At 39.3% G+C, this 19,652-nt stretch overlaps 1 protein-coding gene across 1 annotated transcript in view; it reads right to left on the reverse strand.

Moving 5' to 3' along the window:
- Window positions 1-19,652, reverse strand: part of LOC116463161 (estrogen receptor) — a 317,399-nt gene that overhangs the window by 279,391 nt on the left and 18,356 nt on the right. The window contains exon 2 of the mRNA XM_032146133.2: window positions 4,138-4,328. Coding sequence (XP_032002024.1) covers window positions 4,138-4,328 — 191 coding nt within the window. The remainder of the gene's footprint in view (window positions 1-4,137; window positions 4,329-19,652) is intronic.

Here is a 19,652-nt window from a genome sequence, read left to right on the forward strand (position 1 = left end):
GGAGTCCTTTTTCCTTGAAATAATACTCAAAGGTAGTATCTGGCTGCCGAAGCTACAGCCAGATCTGCTTATATAACTCATCCCAGAGACTGTCTAAAACACATCTTAAGGAACACTACTTCTATGCCTGCAGTGATTAATAAACTCATAAAATATCCAATTTCGCCCCTTCTGACTTAAATAGCATCCTTCACTTTGCTTTTTAAAAAGAATGCGTTTCACTGGAGGCCATTACTCAATCTCTTAAGTAATCAAGTTTGCACACTAAGTAGTGGATGAAAATTTGTATGCTTTCAAGCCAAACACTTTACCTCTTCAACCAAAACACTTAGAACACGAGAATAATCTGATGTACACTCATTTCTAGCTCTCTTCTTAAGTAACAAGGAAAACAGGGAGAGCTGCGGCATCTTCAGAACTTCCCACCTACGTGTCAGACCCTTCACCGTCCTTAAATGTGTTTGAGGGGCAATGTGATTTATAAAGAGTCACAGACAATTTCAGAAAAAACTTTTTAGTTCCAAGTTATCAAGACTATGATGAGAAAGCAGAACTAGAAACCCTTAAACTTGTTCTGGTATTTCCCTTTTATACACACAAACAAATTAAATACATGGAAATGCTTTTAAAGTATAAAGGAAATCAATTACTTGGTTTTTACACAGTCTAGGATAAAATCTATGGCCCAGAAATGTCTTTGTTTAACAGTACATTAATTTTGTTAATTATTATGCACAGAATTCCCCGCACTCTGCCTTTCCTCCTGGTCTTCACTCGTGGCCTCATTCACATGGCTAAACATGCATTCCTTCCTTCTTCACCATGCTCCCTTGACTCACCCTCCAGATTTAATCAGGAAACCTCTGACAGCCAGACTCAACCACCACCAGGACTGAGTGGAGTTTGGATCCTATAAGACGCTGCCTTCACCTCTATCTTGGCACCATCCTAATTGCTGGTTTATCAGTCTGTATCCCCCTTTACCTCACAAGTTCTATGAGGGTAGGGACCAGGTTTTTCTATCATCGCATTTCCAGGGTCTTGCATAGGGCTTTGTTAGTAAAGCTAGTCAATGAATAAATGAATGAATGAATGAAGAACTGAATAATTTTAAGGTTAATAACTCTGCCTTCTTTCTAGGCTTCTTCCAGAACTTTGGACTCAATACTCATCCCATTTTAAAAACCTAAGATAAGTGACTTCACACTATGATACACAAGAAGTTTCTGAAACCAAGTGGAATTGCATTTTTATATGCTACAGTTTCAGTAAAATTCTACTATTTTACTGAAATACAAGACGGAGATAAGAGGTTTTTGTTGGTGGTGGTGGTGGTGTTGTTTTGTTTGTTTTTTGAGATGGAGTCTCACTCTGTCACCAGGCTGGACTGCAGTGGCACGATCTCAGCTCACTGCAACCTCCGCCTCCCAGGTTCAAGCAATTATCCTGCCTCAGCCTCCCAAGTAGTTGGGACTACAGGTGTGCACCACCACGCTCAGCTAATTTTCGCATTTTTAGTAGAGATGGGGTTTCACCATGTTGGCCAGGATGGTCTCAATCTCCTGACCTTGTGATCCACTTGCCTCAGCCTCCCAAAGTGCTGGGGTTACAGGCCTGAGCCACCACGCCGGCTGAGATACTTGTTTTTAACTATCAAAGAGTAAGCAGAAATTTTTCAAAATATTTGAACTTGAGATAATGCCATACCAATGAAATATCTCACACTGTATTCGTTGATTTTTATAAATATATTTTCCTTCTGTTTTTTCTGTTCTTAATGCTTAGAGACAATTCTAAATGTTATGGGAATTTATATAATTTTATCTTAAATGCTGAACAAAAATGATGCAAAAAATTTGTGAGAATATTGCCATTGTTTCTTGGAGGAAGATCATTTCCACTTTCAATGTTAATAATTTTAATTTATAACTGATATTTTCATTTCTTACATCTCTCTATTGTTTTCCTTATCTTTGTCATACAGGCAGCACTTTATCAATACTGACTTACTTTCTGATTGTATCATGAGAACAAGCACATTTACTTCCCCAAATAAATTTCCTAAATAAATTTTAAATTTTGTGGTATTATGGATTATGTCTTACACTTTGTTTTATTTCTCTCAGAACATCTAATCAAGTATAGAGTAAGTTCTCAGTAAAATGTGAATAATCAAAACTTTAGATTTAAAAATCCCCTATTCCTTTCCATAAATAAAGGTATTTAGATCAGATAAATAAACATTAAATCAGGGATCAGCCACGGGCCAGGGCTGATCCGTTACCTATTCTGATAAATAAAGTTTTATTAGCACATAATCACTTCCATGTGTTTACAGGTCACCTTACAGGCTATAATCCAGTTAAGTAGCTGCAACAGAGACTGTGTGGCCCTTGTAAAGCCTAAAATATTATTATCTGGCCCTTTACAGAAAAACTTTGCCAACCACTGCTCCAAATCATTTTTACTGATGAGGAAACAGTCTCAGATCAATCCATCCAATTGTGCAGTTAGACCTATCTACTAACCATACCTCTGTCAGATGCTCTTTCACTGCCAAATTAAACGCTTGGTAAAAACAATGGTCTTTTAGATTATATAAAATCACATAAACAGTAAAACCACAAATTAAGAGAGTTGTCAAAACACCTCTAAGGGCTTATACTAACCAAAATCAAAATATAAATGTCATTTTTTCTGAATTAAAATAGCATCATCTAATAAAATTAAATAGCCTGTGTGCATATATATATTTATATGTTTAGAAAAATAATAATAAATATATTAACTTACATTTAGAATTTATATCTATATATATACACACACAAAGATTACTATTGAGAATCTCATTAATCGTATAAAAATACCAACAAAAAAGTCCATGTGTCTCACAGCAGAGTTCTAAAAGATGTTAAAAGCAATGTGTCGAAGAAAATGCTTTTAAAATGGACCATGTTGACCTCACATGCTACTCGATTAAGATATGAACAGCTTTTTTAAAAAAAAAAAAAAAAAAAAGTCCCACTGGCAACAGAAGGAAAAATAAATACTATATACCATCCCCCAGCTTTCATCTCATATCAGGGCAGGAAAGAGCTATCACAGGAAGTCCATGAGAATCACTTCTTCAATTAGTGTTTATTAACTTAGCGGACTCTGGTTTTCAACAAATTACTTAAATCTGGGTTTTTGTAGCAGGAATCACATGAAAACTCCATCAGAAATATTCTTAGTATTTATACTAACCTTCACTTAAGCTGAAAATGTAAAGAATAAGAAGAGAGAAAAATGCCCCATACTTAAGATAAAAAATGAATTCGGTTAGCCTAAGCTGCTGTCAGATCTCTGTTCCTGTCAGATAAAGGATATTTAGCATAGGTATTTTAGGTAGTAAAAATGATTAGCGTTTCCCCAGGTTATCCTATTATAATGCAATAATACAGACACTTCTGGAGTAGAAATAAAGTATAGCTCACCGTATGTTAGCTACAATTGGTAAACTATAGACAAGAAAAGGATGGAGGCAGGCAGGGCAATGAAATGCTACAGGTAGATACTTAATAACTGTCTGGTAAAGATGATATCTCCCCCATTACAAGACACCAGCCACTGAGTCAGCTCATAGCAAAACATCCTGTCGTCCATTGAGACAAGAAAGAGATGGAAGAGAGAAAGGGGAGAACAAGCTAAACTAGAACAAAACAGAATATTTGCCTGGACAAGGCCTGAGTAGAGAGATAATTATGCATGGACAATTAACAGCATATACCAGATCATATAGGCAAAGTTGCCTACCAAACATGAATGTCCATCTGGCATTCCCCAATCAGGGCACAGACATCTTTTTTCCTCAGAGATCCAGCTAGTGGAATTCCTCTGTAGAGTTGCTCAAAACTGTTTGAGTCTTGCCAAAGGAAGGAAGCGGAATTACTCAGCCTCAGCTGCCCTGGCGTGTGTCAACTCCTTCTCCTGAGATCCTGTCTCTTCTCCACGTTTCCACCAAAGATACTAGTGGACCTACTAGGGATTCGTGTTTTGTACAAATGGCTGATTCTATGTCTTCCTTCCTCAGTCGCTTTGGCTCTTAGGATCTGCTCATAGGATCAAAAATAGAAGTCGTTTTCAACACACTATTACCTTGAATACTTCTCTTGAAGAAGGCCTTGCAGCCCTCACAGGACCAGACTCCATAATGGTACCCTGAAGCATAGTCATTGCACACTGCACAGTAGCGAGTCTCCTTGGCAGATTCCATAGCCATACTTCCCTTGTCATTGGTACTGGCCAATCTTTCTCTGCCACCCTGGCGTCGATTATCTGAATTTGGCCTGGGGGGGAAAAAAACAGTAAATCCATTAACATTAGAAAAGCAAAACATGCACTCTCTGGGAGATGCAGCAGATCCACTTTATCCTGACATTTTGAAATAATGAATCATAATGTAAGCTAATCTTTCATTACCTCTTGCCGTCTGTTGCAGCAAAAGGTGTTGCCTATTATATTAACCTTGAGGGGAAATTGTTTATTGCAAACTTGCTTTAAAAACATACTACCTGCACCAGAATATGTTACCTAGAAAAATGACAAAATGAAATTAGCTGGTTTCTAATAGACTTAATGTTTTTGCAGGAATTTACAATTATTTCAGAACCATTAGGGACCAATGCTCATTCCAACTCTAGACCATACTCAGGGTCTCTAGGAAACAGAGACAAAGCATAAAATGGCTGGGACATTTGGAACTCAGATGAACTGATGGACAACACAGAATATGTGTCAAAAAAATAACAATTCAAATTTTTATGTCATTGCCACATAACCCTGGATATCAGTTTTTATAACTTGAATCTGCAATTTGAAAATACTGTTCTTCAATATTCAAAACTCACCTTTAGGAACATGTAGAGACTGAGCATGGTGGTTCATGTCTGGAATCCCAGCACTTTGGGAGGCCAAAGCAGAATTGCTTAAGGCCTGGAGTTTGAGCCCAGCCTGCACAATATAGCAAGACTCCATCTCTATAAAAATGCTTTTTAAAAAAATTAGCTGAGAATGGTGATGTGCGACCGTAGTCCTAGCTACTTGGAAGGCTGAGGTGGGAGGATCACTTGAGCCTCGGATGTCAAGGCTGCAGTAGGCTACGATCGATCATGACAACTCCAGCCTGCGTGACAACCAGAGGAACACAGGAAAAAAAATGTAGAAAGAGAGACAATCAGAGGAACACAGAAAGGAAACTGAAAATGAACAGTAAGAAAATTCTAGGAAAACCAAGAAAACAAGGAAGTAAAATGCTTTAAGAAAGTAGAAAGCTAAAAAAAAAATGTAGAAAGAGAGACAATCAGAAGAACACAGAAAGGAAGCTGAAAATGAACAGTAAGGAAGCTGAAAATGAACAGTAAGGAGACTCTAGGAAAACCAATAAAATAAGGACATAAAATGCTTTAAGAAAGTAGACAGCTTTACAGAGAGGATGATCAAGAATGGCAAATGGGGCACAGAAGTCCAACAAAGCAAAGACTGGTTAAGTGAATTCAGATCTGACAAAGCAGACTCTTAGCAAGGAGTTTCCTTAGACAGGTACAGGCACAAGCCAAAATCCAGCAGATGGAATGCCAGGAGATTAAAATGAGGGAAGGCATTCCTTTGAGAACTTGGAGGAGAATAGGAAAAGATACAGATAGGGTGGCAGCTAAAGAATATAAGACCCAAGAAAATGAATTGTTTAGAATGAAGAGACTTGAGAAGGCCTCGTGTAGACTGAAGGCCATGGGCCAGGAGAGAGGGAATGGTTGAAAGCACAAAGAAGATAAAAGAATAAAGCCAAGAAGGAAACTAGAGCAGTTGGGATTAAAAACATAGGTAAAAGAAACTGCCTCAATGAAGACAACTTGAAGAAGACTGGAAGGAAGGAGGTAAGGAAAGTAGAGGAATAGGAGTTTGCATCTCTTGCCGGACCAGGCATAGGAGTAGATGTTATATTGGACCAGGACTTGGCAAGCATGTGCAATCAAATAAAGGTGGGATAAGAGCCCAGCACAGTGCCTGGTATGTAGTTGGCACTCCATAATATATTTAAATGAATGGAGAGAGTGTTCAAAGTTGTATAAGAAAGAAAGGTAGGCAGACATTGAAAGTATAGATGGAGTGAAGGTTCCTATGAACATTTTTTTAAAAATGAAAATCCTAAGATGAGCTAAAGTCAATTGATGATAGCCCTTCCAGCAGGGTCTCCTGGCAAAGGAAGCTCAAGCTTCCTGCTTCCATTCCCCACCCAAATACCTGAACCACACTGACTTTCACTGGTCCTCCCCTTCACAAGCCCTGTCTTTCCTTTTAGCCCAAATTGTATAACCTCTCCCTGCCTTCTCACTCATTATTATGGTTCACAATTTTGTGGTAGTGATTCTCAAACTACATTTGCCATAATATTCACAAAATATTGGCTCCTTGGGTTGAGTACGTCTGACTTTGCCAATTTTGTCCGTTCTAAATAACTTAGTTCTGAGGTTGGCAGCCTCAAATAGGAATTCTTTATTTTTTAATGTTCTTTAGAGAGCACTGGCTCACAGTTTTCAATTCTAGTTTGTATTCTGTTACCCATCTCTTTCCATTTCACCACCATGCTGTCGAACCCGCCCCCATCAACCTCAAATCTTTTTATTGCTTGTTTGCTAATATCTTATGCATGATTCAAGTCAGTAGGAAGCAGCTATGAATATCTAACTGTAGAAGCTTAGTGCCTTTGGAGGTGGGAGTAGATATTTAGCAAGTATGAAATTGACAGATTCAGTGTCTTATAAGCCTTATTAATTGTTGTATCTAGCTCAGTGCCCAGCACATAGCAAGCATTCAATACATGTTTGTTGAATGAATGAAGGAATAAGCGAGTGAACAATATACGCATGGCCAGAAGTTTCAATGTGTCAAGTATCTTCCCACCCACGCCTACATAATAAAATGCTATATTTTTTAAATTGTGGTAAGATATACATAACACAAAGTTTACCATCATAACCACATTTAAGTGCTCATCAATTCAGTCATGTTAGATATACTCACATCATCGTGCAACCAGTCTTCAGAACATTTTCATTTCACAAAACTGAAACTCCATACCCATTAAACAATAATCCCCCATTTTCTCCTTCCCCTATCCCCTAGCAGCCACCAATCTACTTTTGTTCTCTGTGAATTTGGCAATTCTAGATACTTCATTAAGTGGAACCCTACTTTCGCTTTTTGTGTCTGGCATATTTCACTTAAGATAATGTCCTGAAGGTCCATGATGTGACTAATATGCCATTGTCTGTATATACTACACAGACTTTGTTTATCCATTCATCCATCTATAGACATCTGGATTGCTTCTACTTTTTGGCTATTATGAATAATGTTGCTATAACTAATGGGTATACAAATATTTCTTCAAGACCCAGATTTTTAATTCTTTTCGATATATACCCAGAAGTAGAATTACTGGATCATATGACTATTCTATTTTGATATTTTGAGGAATCACCAGTGTTTTCCACAGTGGCTGCACCATTTTACATTCCATGAACAAGGCACAAGGTTTCTATTTGCTCTATATCCTCTCCAACATTTACTCTCTTCTTTTTCTAATATAGTAGCCATCCTAATGAGTGTGAGGGGAATACTGCATTTTTATGTCACCTTTTGCCTGAATGCCTCTCTTATCAGCCACTCCTAATCCCCACAAACTTGAATTAACATCCCTGTTCTGAACTCTCTAGAAGATTTTTTTACTTCTCTTCTGCTACGTACTATATTAATCTTCAGTTGATTAATTCTCATTTCCATTACTATCTGCAAAGTTCCTTGTGTCTTATTCATCTTTAAAATGCCATGTGCTTAGAGCATAGTGCCTCACTTGAAATAGGGACCCAACAATATTGATATCAAATGACTGAATCAATAAATTTATAGTTTCCACAATATAGATAGAATAACTAAATATTATTTTTATAAATATTGACAAAAGATTTAATAGCGAGAGCCCATTTTCCTCAGAAATAGCAAAGATGTGTGCTGTCAGCAAAATGCCATTCATCTACATTTTATCTCTAAGATGACCCCCAACTTACTGAAAATCAACTGCAGACTTTGGGCATACAAATAGAAGGCATCTAAAGAAGACGAGGAAACTACATGGGCTATATTCACTACCCATAAAGGAACTTTTTTAGCCAACTTAGGAATCCATGTAAATAACATTGTCAATTATCATTTTGGCCCAGACTTACTCCATAAAGACTCTCAAAACGTTATTTAAAAAAAAAAAAAAAGAATATAAACTAAAAGGCAAGAGCGATCTTCTTCTGGGCTCCAAGACCCTGTGGCACGTTGAAATAACGTTCACATTGAGTATCCATCAGACCAAGATAACATAACTTCCTCTAGACAGAGAGCTGTGTCCTCAGAATACAGACTAACATAGCCCAACCATGGGCAGCAGGGAGGAACAGACTGGGAGGTGTCCATGTCTAGGCCATAAGGGGGATCAGGCACCAACCTGGGCTTCTCTGAGTACCTATGGCTAGATCAGTCCCAGCAGATGGGCCTAGGTACAGGTCCCCACCTCATGTCTTCCTGCTGCTCTCTACCTGGCCTTGGCCCACTGCACCTGTCATAGACCTGGCATTTTTAGCCTCACAGCTCTTTAGTAGAAAGTATCTATACCATGTCTACATCCATCCTTCTTCTGCTCCCTCAGCCTCAAAGGCCCTTTGTTTTTCTGTATTATCATAGTACCAAAATGAATGTCTCTTGCTGGGCACATGGCTCATGCCTGCAGTCCCAGCTACTCTGGAGGCTGGGACAGAAGGACCACTTGAGCCCAGGTATTCAAGGCTGCAGTGAGCTATGATTGCACCACTGCATTCCAGCCTGGGAGACAGAGTGAGAGCCTGTCTCTAAAAAATATGTAAAATAAATTTTAAAAATTTCTTTAAAGACTCTTATTTTCCTTCTTTAAAAGACTCAAAATGTTTCATGGTTTGCCTTCCTAAGGGGAGACTTCACAAACCCTAACCAAGCCCTATCCCTTTATTACAAGTGAAGGTTTATCTACTTCTTTAGCACAATTACTAAGATACCTCCTTCCTTATAAAATTCTTATCTTTTACTCATTGAATTGTCACCAAACCTGTACCATTTCTCATCTTGGGCACTTTCTCTTAAGACTCAGATAGAAAGTTGACTGGTTTACCAAGCTACACATGAAGACATTAGATGTCCTTCAACCTAACAGATGCCTGTAGAGATTCTCTGGAAAGAAGTAGAGCTGAAGATCGAATGAGAAATGAATGCATCTATGACAATGCATTTCAACCATGAAGCACCAAGTGCAGCTAGAGAATGAAGAATAGCAGAAAAAGGGATGTCCAGAAGCATGAGAGATCATATAAAAAAGACACAATACCACTGCACCTATGGAAATAGGAAGCTTAACTGCCTTGATCTAGTTCTGTTTTCATTACATCAATTGACTACTAAATATTTTCAAATGAAAGCACCACTGATACTACATATTCAACACAATTAAGAGGGATGTCTGGGCTGGGTGCGGTGGCTCACACCTGTAATCCCAGCACTTTAGGAGGCCGAGGTGGATGAATCATGAGGTCAGGAGTTCAAGACCAGCCTGGCCGAGATGCTGAAACCCCGTCTCCGGTAAAAATACAAAAATAAGCCAGGCGTGGTGGCAGGCGCCTGTAATCCCAGCTACTCGGGAGGCTGAGGCAGAGAACTGCTTGAACCCAGGAGGCAGAGGTTGCAGTGAGCCTAGATCATGCCACTGTACTCCAGCCTGGGCGAAAAAAAAAAAAAAAAAAAAAGAGGGATGTCTGAAGGTATTCATATTGGATCCAGAAAATAGAATCTCTTGGACCAAGTAAAAACAGAGCATAATAAAAACTATTGGCCAATAAAATTTTCATTAATCAAAGGAAAAGTTTAAAGCTCAATGTAATCAAATACTGTTGTTTTTCCAACCATAAATAATGATACCAGCTATCCAAAAGCATTATTCCCCTGATTAGCCAAGCAGTTTTTAAAATTTAAGAAGCCTTGATTTTCAAAGGAAATATTTTTGTAAAGCTAAATTTAAAGAACCAACAGATAGATGTCCACTCCCTAGAAATGTGGTTTAATTCAGTTCTAGTGCAATAACTTCATAAGGCTCCCACATCAAATCAAGTCCCCAAAGCTATGTACACTCAAAATTCCCTATACTTGTTTTTCATGGCACTTACCACAATTTCCAATCCTATATTTGGGTGATTATTGACAAGTGTATGTTCCCCTAGTAAACAGTAAACTCCAAGAAGGCAAGAATCATGTCTCATTTGCTCCCAATTTTAACCATATACAGTAGGTCCTTGATATGGTTTGGCTGTATCCCCACCTAAATCTTATCTTGAATTGTAGCTTCCATAATTCCCATGTGTCCTGGGGGAACTCAGTGGGAGGTAATTAAATCATGGTGGCAGGTTTTCGTCTTTGCTATTCTCATGATAGTGAATAACTCTCATGAAATCTGATGGTTTTATAAAGGGCAGTTCCCTTGCACACACTCTCTTGCCTGCCACCATGTAAGATGTGCCTTTGCTCCTCCTTTGCTTTATGCCATGATTGTGAGGCCTCCCCAGCCATGTGGCACTGTGAGTCCATTAAATCTCTTTTTCTTTATAATGTACCCAGTCTTGGTATGTCTTTATTAGCAGCATGATAACAGATTAATACAGTCCTTAATAAACATTTGCTAAATATATCTCCTACATCTAACTCATTACCAAATTTCATCAATTATTTCTTCAAAACATTCTACCTATCCTTCTTTGAATTCCTTGTTTTTGCATTTGTGTCTGACAGATCAATAATACTCCACATTTGAATTACTAGAATTACTCTCCTGCCTCCAATCATTCCTCAAACTCGTCCTGCAAGCCACTGCCCAAAGAACTGTCATAAAGTACAACGTTCTCCTTTGAATACCTTGTCATTTCATGTATCTGTGACCACTGCCTTTTCTTTGGATCATAAACCTGTTTGAGAATGTAAAAAACACTGAAACTATCTTTTCCAGAAAATACACATAAAACTCTCAAACTTCTGCCTATATTCTGGGAGTGATAAACCGGGAAACTCGTTAAAAAAAAATCATCATTATATAGACTTAAGTCTAAATTCTTGAATTCCTTGCACCAGCTAGCATTGGTCTCTTTGTAGCTTCCTAAGCAAAATGCTGTCAAATTCACCTCTGAGAAATTGCTCACACTACACTCGCCCATGTATTCATTGCTTCCTGTCACCTACACACATTTCATCTCTCCTGGAAAACCAAGCTCTAGTTCCACACAATTTATACGACTTATCTTAAGTATTACAGTTCACAGGGGTTCAACTTTGCATTCTTAGATATGTAACACCTTCCCCACATCTCATGACATCTACTTAGACACTAGCTTCTATGTCTGGCAACCACTCCACTTCCGTTCCCTTTGCAGTATTTTCTTTCCCCAGCAGGCTCCTAAACGCCAGTGTCCCTCAGGGCTCTGCCCTCAGCCCTCTGCCATTCTCAGATGATATTTGCTCTTTGTGGAATCTCTGCCACACCCAACTGCTGTCCCACACCCCTCCCCTGGACTTCAGACCTATGTGCTAAATACCTGCTCTGCACCTCCACATGAACAAACCAAAGAAACCTCAAAAACTCAATGCATGCAAAATTAAAATAAATATCTTTCCCAGAAAGCCCTCTCCTACTCCCACACTCCCATTTTGCCCCTATGATCTAGCAGAAGTATTCCAGCATGCTGTTCTCTGTGCCTAGAGCACCCTTCCTCTTCCCTGAAAAACACCTGTTTATCCTCCCATTCTCAGCTTAAACTGCATTTCCTCCAGGGAGCTTTGCTGGCTCCTGGGGTTAAGTTACAGATCCCGAACTCTCCCTATTATAGTAGAGATCTTTTTACTCCCCTAACTCCAAGCCCTCAGCAGCTTCTTACCACAACAAGAGTAAAGCTCAAGTCCTTCCATGACCTGGAAGGCCCAGCACAACCCCCTGCACCTTCACCCTTGCCTGCCCACACTCCTTCCCTTGCTCCCAAAGTTCCAGGTGCTGTCACAGCTGTTCCACAAACACATCCAGACCTCCCTGTCTCAGCACCTTCTCCCTGCCTGGCTTTCTCACACCATTCTAAACGAGCCTATTACTTTCCATCCTCTTACGCTGGTTCGTTTTCTTTTTTTTTTTTTTTTAATTATATTTTAAGTTCTGGGATACATGTGCAGAATGTGCAGGTTTGTTACATAGGTATACACGTACCATGGTGGTTTGCTGCACCCATCAACCTGTCATCTACATTAGGTATTTCTCCTAATGCTATCACTCCCTTAGCCCCCAATCCCCTGACAGGCCCCAGGTGTGTGATGTTCCCCTCCCTGTGTCCATGTGTTCTCATTGTTCAATTCCCACTTATCAGTGAGAACATGCAGTGTGTGGTTTTCTGTTCCTGTGTTAGTTTGCTGAGAATGATGGTTTCCAGCTTCATCCATGTCCCGCAAAGGACATTAACTCATCCTTTTTTTATGGCTGCATAGTATTTCATGGTGTATATGTGCCACATTTTCTTTATCCAGTCTATCATTGATGGGCATTTGGGTTGGTTCCAAGTCTTTGCTATTGTGAACAATGCTGCAATAAACATACGTGTGCATGTGTCTTTAGAGTAGAATGATTTACAATCCTTTAGGTATATAGCCAGTAATGGGATTGCTGGGTCAAATGGTATTTCTGGTTCTAGATCCTTGAGGAATCACCACACTGTCTTCCACAACGGCTGAACTAATTTACACTCCCACCAACAGTGTAAAAGTGTTCCTATTTCTCCACATCCTCTCCAGCATCTGTTGTTTCCTGACTTTTTAATGAACACCATTCTAACTGGCATGTGATGGTATCTCATTGTGGTTTTGATTTGCATTTCTCTAATGACCAGTGATGATGAGCTTTTTTTCATATGTTTGTTGGCTGCATAAATGGTTTGTTTTCTTTATGGCACTCACCACTCCCCAACGTCAAGCCAAGCCAGATTTTAATGTGTTTACTTATTGTCTGTCTTCCCCAGTGAAATGTACGCTTCATTCCCTCCAGCACCTTGAAGACAGCTTGGCATAGAAATAATTGTTGAATCAACATGTGCATAAATAAATGATTGATGCAATGGGCAAACCCTTTGCAGTGCTCTTCCCTGCCTTACCTATAGACCATAACCTCCACTGTGGCAGGGTCTGTGGTGACCTCACTTGCCATGGCCTCCCAGCTTATTCTTAGTGTCTGATACACAGTTGGATGATTAATAAATATTTGCCATCTGAGTGAGTGTATGGACATGGCGAGTCCTCTGCCAGTCCTCCCAACTCCATGCCTGCCACACCTCCACACTGCAAACCTGTCCTCCCACACTGCAGCAAGAGCCAGGCAGGGTTCTACCATGCAAAATGGACCTTCCTGTCTCCTCCACAGCCACCCTAAGGCTTCAGAATCTTCTTTAGATGGTGGGCCCCAGAAAAATAGCTTTAGCTTTAGTTACAGACTCACAGATTTTACTTATAATCTTAGGGCATTCACAGGTCTCTTGAAGTCCATGAATGTCCCACCCAAAAGACTTCAGAGTAAGACCCACCAGCCTACAGGATAAACCCCGTCTCCTTAGCCTCAGCCCATTGTAACCTGGCCACAGTCTGCCTCTCCAACCCTACCCTTCCCTGTGATGGTTAATTTTACGTGTCACCCTGCCCTGACCAAGTTAGTACACCTCTAGCCTTCACTCACACTCCTTTCTATGTTAGTCAAAAGGCAAAAATCTCCTGAGTGACAATTACCCCTTCTCAGCTAGCAGCCAAAAAGAGTTAATTGTTTCTCATCAGAATCTGCATGTGGCCCCAGAGCATCATGTATAGAACTATTCTGGAGTCCTTATAATCATCATATAACCATGTGTCCACTGTGCATCTCCAGAAAAGAGATCCTATTATAGTCATCTTTGCTTCTCAGTTTTCTCCACGATACTAACAATAGCAGCCATTCAACAGATGGTTGCGGAATGACTAAAATTTTGTGTTCCGTATTGTATGCCTTACCTTCCCAACTAAGCTTTTCAAGAGTATGGATACTGTATTATAAGTATTTATATAACACCCACACACAGAGATACACAAAGCACCTGGAATCGCACTTTTCAGACAGAAAATATCCAATAAATACTTACCGAATAAATTAATCAATAGAGAATTAAGAACAATTTTGCCAGAAGCATAGCTGAGTCTGTTGTTCTGACAGAAGAATGTATTCATGTAATGAGAAGCCAGTTATCAATGCTTGTATGTGTGCCAGCATCTGAGTCCATCTAAATGTGGTTTCCTGTGTACCCCTCTCTGCTTTAAATATCACTATGGATGGACAGAAGTTGGAGGCAGTTTGTGTCTGTGACCAGAACATACCTCCTGGGTATTTCTAATTGCTATGCAATTTTGTATGTATTTATTTTGTATCTATTTATTTTCCACAAAAGTAAATGTGTGTTCTTAAAAAGAATTGACAAGAAGGACTCTACCTAAAATGGTAGAGTCTGGAGAGGAAAATCCTGATCCTCCTTTTTAGAAAAGCTCAAGGTAAATGAGTCCTGGGCCAGGTCAATTCATTAACCATGTGGTAGCTATGTTCTGGGGTAGGCAAGTTAAAAATTGTTTCCTGCATGACAAACTAGGTCCTCCCAACTTTTTACAAATTACTCTAGCTCTTTTATACTGTTTATCTGAAAACTTAATATATCTATCTCATATTATCTATTTAGTGATACAATATTTATTTAATTTTATTTGTAATCACGGTGTCTTTTAGTTAATAAGCCAAGGCAGGTAATTCTCATCCCTAAAAAGTACAGAAGAAAATTTCTTCCAAAAAAATGATTGGAGATATATACAGTTCAAAGAAGCTCCACGAAATCATCTAGGGAGAACGTTATGGCTGCTATTTCAGCTTCTGCACAAAGATTAGACTGCAACTTAGAGTTCTGGAAAACCCGGCACGACCCTTGGTCTAATAAAGTAAAAGGGGCTGGCCAAGCAGGTGAGCAGATTTTCACGCTAAACTGATGGTTGTGACAGGCACTATTTTAAGCGTTTTACGTGGACTAATTCATTTAACCCTTGAAAGTACTCTAAGCAGTACTATTACAACACCAGTTGTTTTAGAAATAGTAACCAAGGTAGCCAAGGCACAGAGGAATCAGGCCGCTCACCAAAGTTGTACAATCAGAAAACAGGGAGTCAAGGTCCCAGGCAGTCTGACCCCAGAGCCCGGGCTCCCAGAAGACAGCAGGATCCTTGGGAGCCCACCCAAAGGGCTCACAACCCAAGGACAAATTATTTCACATCTGGAAACAAAGTCATTACCTCAGATCTCATCCTTAAACCCAGAAATACTAAATGCCATTAGAAATCGCCTGCAATTAGCTGGGCGTGATAGCTCACACCTATAATCTCACTGCTCTGGAAGGCTGAGGTGGGAGGAATGCTTCAGCCCAAGAGTTAGAGACCAGCCTGGGCAAAATAGCAAGACCCCAACTCTACAAAAAATTTAAACATTAGCCAGGTCTGGTGTGCACTTATAATTCTAGCTACTCAGGAGGTTGAGGTGGGAAGATTACTTGAGCCCAAGAGGTTGAGGCTGTAGTGAGCTGTGATGTGCCACTGCACTCCAGCATGGGTGACAGAGAGAGAGAACCCGTCTCAAAAAAGAAAAAGAAAAAGAAAGAAATTGTCTACAATTATTTATTGTAAGGACAGCAATACTTCTTTGAGAGAAAATGCTAATTTAATTTCTAATGCAAAGGTTAAGAACTCTGTTGCGTTCCATGAAAACAGAGTTAATGGAGCTGACAGTCATACAAGAGAATGGCTTGATGAAAGTTTGAATGTTTCCTAAAAATATGATTACAGATAATACCTAGTTTAACTCACAAATAGAAAATGATGCATCATTAATGCTCATATATACGAGTTCTGAAATTCTTTATGCACAAAGAACATTAGCATTCACCATTCAAAATTTAAGGCTCTCTGTAAAATGTCAAGAGGCTTTCCCACTCACTTAAGAAAAATGTCTTCACCCCAAAATACAAGCAAGTGTTGATTTTTCACGCTAATGGGAAACAAGAATAGGCTGGAAAAAGTTCCCTAAAAACCCATTTAGTCTGTATCTTTTTATCTTTTGTCAGTTACTAATGTGTAACCAGATGACCCAAGCTGAGTTTCACCACCTCTCCTTTCTTTATTCTTACCAGTCTGCTCCAAGTGCTAATGAATGGTGAGGTCTCGGAACCCAAAGATAAAAGAAAGAAGGTATATGGATGATAGAAAAAAGGTAAGTCGAGAGAGAGAGAGAGCTGCAGTTTGACACCACATCTTCTTTTTTGAAAAGCCTGACTTCCAGTCTAATTTCCACAGAAAGCATAGCACTGTATTGGGAGACAATACCTTGATTTACCTGCATAATTACTAAGAAATTCATTCATTTATTCAACAGCATTGAGTGAGCATCTAGCTGAGACCAGCCAGGGAAAGTACCGGGAAAAAGGACAGATACAAATGGAGGAGAAGAGAAGGGGGAAGCCTAAGAGGAAGGAGCCCAGAAGGAAGAGAAAGCATCCAGCTTCTGCCTTGGAAAGCTGACAGCTCAAGGCAGAAGACTTTGACCCTTTGGAAATGCACTACAAGAGTCCTAGACCCACTGACTAACATAAAAGTACAGAACTCCAAATATGAAAACACACCTGCTTACACACTGGCCCCTGGCCTGCTTTTGAATGTGATCTATAAGTCATTTCATTTATGATCCTATCCAAAAGATAGGACCAATATGTCATCACATAAAATTCCACACACACATGTCCAGAATTGCAAATGGAAATTTTTACTACAAAAATTATTTGGGAATCTGTGTGTCATTAGGGATCACATTGCTGTCAATGTGATAAATTTCAGGGAAAAGTAAGAGGAGCAGAGTATTATGATGAAAAGATCCAGACTGAGTCATACTCTTAAGTTCTGAACAGAAAGCTGCCAATAACAATTACATGCCTTAAACAAGTCACCAAACCTCTCTGCACCTCAGTTTCTTCGTCTGTAAAATGAGAAATTACAACTATGTTTGCTACATTCCCCATCTGGCTCTACAATTGTGTGACCATGATTCTATCCCTTGCCTCCAACCAACAATAACATCTGTAGCCAGCTAGAATTTCTTCACTGCATCCAAGAGGGCAAAGCCCATTTTTCAAAGTCTTTCCTTAGAGAAATAAAGTGGATAAAAGATGAGTTGGGAAGGGGTGGTAGCCCTGCATTTAAGTCTTCTTAGCACTCCCATGACCGAGTAATGATGACAAATGGCCATTTCATCAGAGGAAGCTGTCAGTGATAGCCATTGTGTTTCTAATGCTAAAATGATTTTCCCACAAAAAAAAATCACTTTTCTAAAATGAGGCATCAGAAAACAGACAGAGAAAGGAAACTAAAGGAAAGGAAGGAACAGAGAGACAGAGAAAAGGGGGGAAACACTTCTGTATATCTGACACATTCTTTGTTCAATGAACTCTTATCAGTAATGATGGAGGTGGGAACTTGAATAGAAGAAAAAAGAGCTGAGATATCAAAGACAAAGTAAACATAATTCATCTGTTATGACATTGCCCAGGTTAGCACACATGGTTGGAAAGAGTCCAACAGCATATGAGTGATTCTGGAATAAAAGAGAAGTTGGACATGATGTAAAATTAAGAGAGGTTCTTTTTCCACAGAACAACTTCAACAGTGGCAAGGCCGAATTCTGAAACATAATCACACACCAGAAATTGTGACAGCTCTGAGTAGATGCTAAGGGACCTCTTTGATGTGAAAGGTAAAACTAAATCTTCTGGGTTACTCTTCCTTGACTTTCCTATCCACCCTACAGGTGGATAGGGTGAGGTCAAAGAGCACCCTATCCTTTTGCCGCTCATGTAACAAAGGAAAACAGTCTTGCTTACTTTTAAGAAGACATAGCAGAGCCTTCTGCAGTGCAGTTTGCAGACGTCATCTGGAGACCCTGGGAACATAGGCTGGGAAATGTGTAGAGCTGGAGTTATATGGATGTCATGGTGACAGAAGATTGGGTTGATATGTGTGATATGCCCTACCAAGGCAGCAATTCTATTACTTGTTTAGAGTTTTGGAGTTTGGACATGCTATTACGACCTCTTTGACTTAGAGTAACACCTGCATATTGCTCTCTGGAACACTTTAACCTCTCCCTCCAGATTCATCTCCTTCTGCCCCTTCACTCCCCTTCCATGTACTTTGCAAGCCAGCAACGAATTACACGACATTCCCAAATCTGCCATGCCTGTGCTTATCCTTATGCCTTCGCTCATGTTTTTTACCTGCCAAGAATAACCTTTTCTAGCCCTTTCAAGTCTAGAGAAATCTTCATCACATTGACTCAACTTCACTCTGCTACCTCTCTTCTTTGTACCACTATCTTCTCAGCCCTCATCACACTGCATTGAAACCTACAGTTATGCAGGTTTTATACTTGTTAGCCTAAGCTTTTATACCTGTGAGCAGCATCTAATAAATAGGAGGCAGCCAATACATCATTTGAATTTACTTAAGTTGAATTCGATTCAAATGAATTGTGTAGAACTCATTCTGTGATATCCCCCAAAATAATTAAAAATACTTTGAGAGGTCGGTAAATCAGTCCTGATATGTGCCTAGTTACCTGCACAAAGTTCCCATAGGCAACAAAAGACAATAGAGCAAAATAAATTTCAATTTTGGATAAGTCATTTCCAGTTTACTACGATTTTCTAAACCAGTATCTAAGGGACTTGGGACCAAGTTACATAATATGTAAATAATTCTGTGTCATTTTCCTCATTTGAAAATAAGAATAATAGCATTTTCTCTATCTGGAGAGATGATGACATTGTATAACATTTATGAAAAGAAGTTAAAACTCATGAAGCCAGATGCTCGGTGTTAATCTTTAAAACCTGCTTTGAAGTGCATACACAGTAGTCTTTTGGTAAGTGGACTATGCTGCAAAGGTTTTTAATTACTATGCAATACTTGACTCCTCTCTCATGTCACATCCAACCCGTCAGGAAATTTCATCAGCTCGACCTTCAAAGTGCGAATCTATACAAACTCTTGATATTTAAAGACATAGTGTTAACTTTTAAAATATAATGGTATTATAGTTGGACTTTTAAAAATAGTCCTCATCCTTTGGAATTGTATACGGAAATATTTACAAATGAAACATCATAGTTGAAGCTGGGCGATGTGTACATGAAGGATCATTATGCTCTTCCACTTCTGTAAAGGTTTGAAAATGTTCATAATAAAATGTCAGATCAGGTCATTCCTCTCTTTCAAACCTTTAATTGGATTTTCGACTCACTCAGAGTAAAAGTCAGAGTCCTGAGGACTCTGTCCCCCACGTTCCTCTCCTTACCTACCTCCAACTTCTTTTTTATTCTTTTTTTTTTTTTTTTTTTTTGAGACAAGGTCTCACTCTGTCA

This window comes from Hylobates moloch, unplaced genomic scaffold (assembly GCF_009828535.3).
Source record: "Hylobates moloch isolate HMO894 unplaced genomic scaffold, HMol_V3 SCAFFOLD_28, whole genome shotgun sequence".
Taxonomy (NCBI): Eukaryota; Metazoa; Chordata; class Mammalia; order Primates; family Hylobatidae; genus Hylobates; species Hylobates moloch.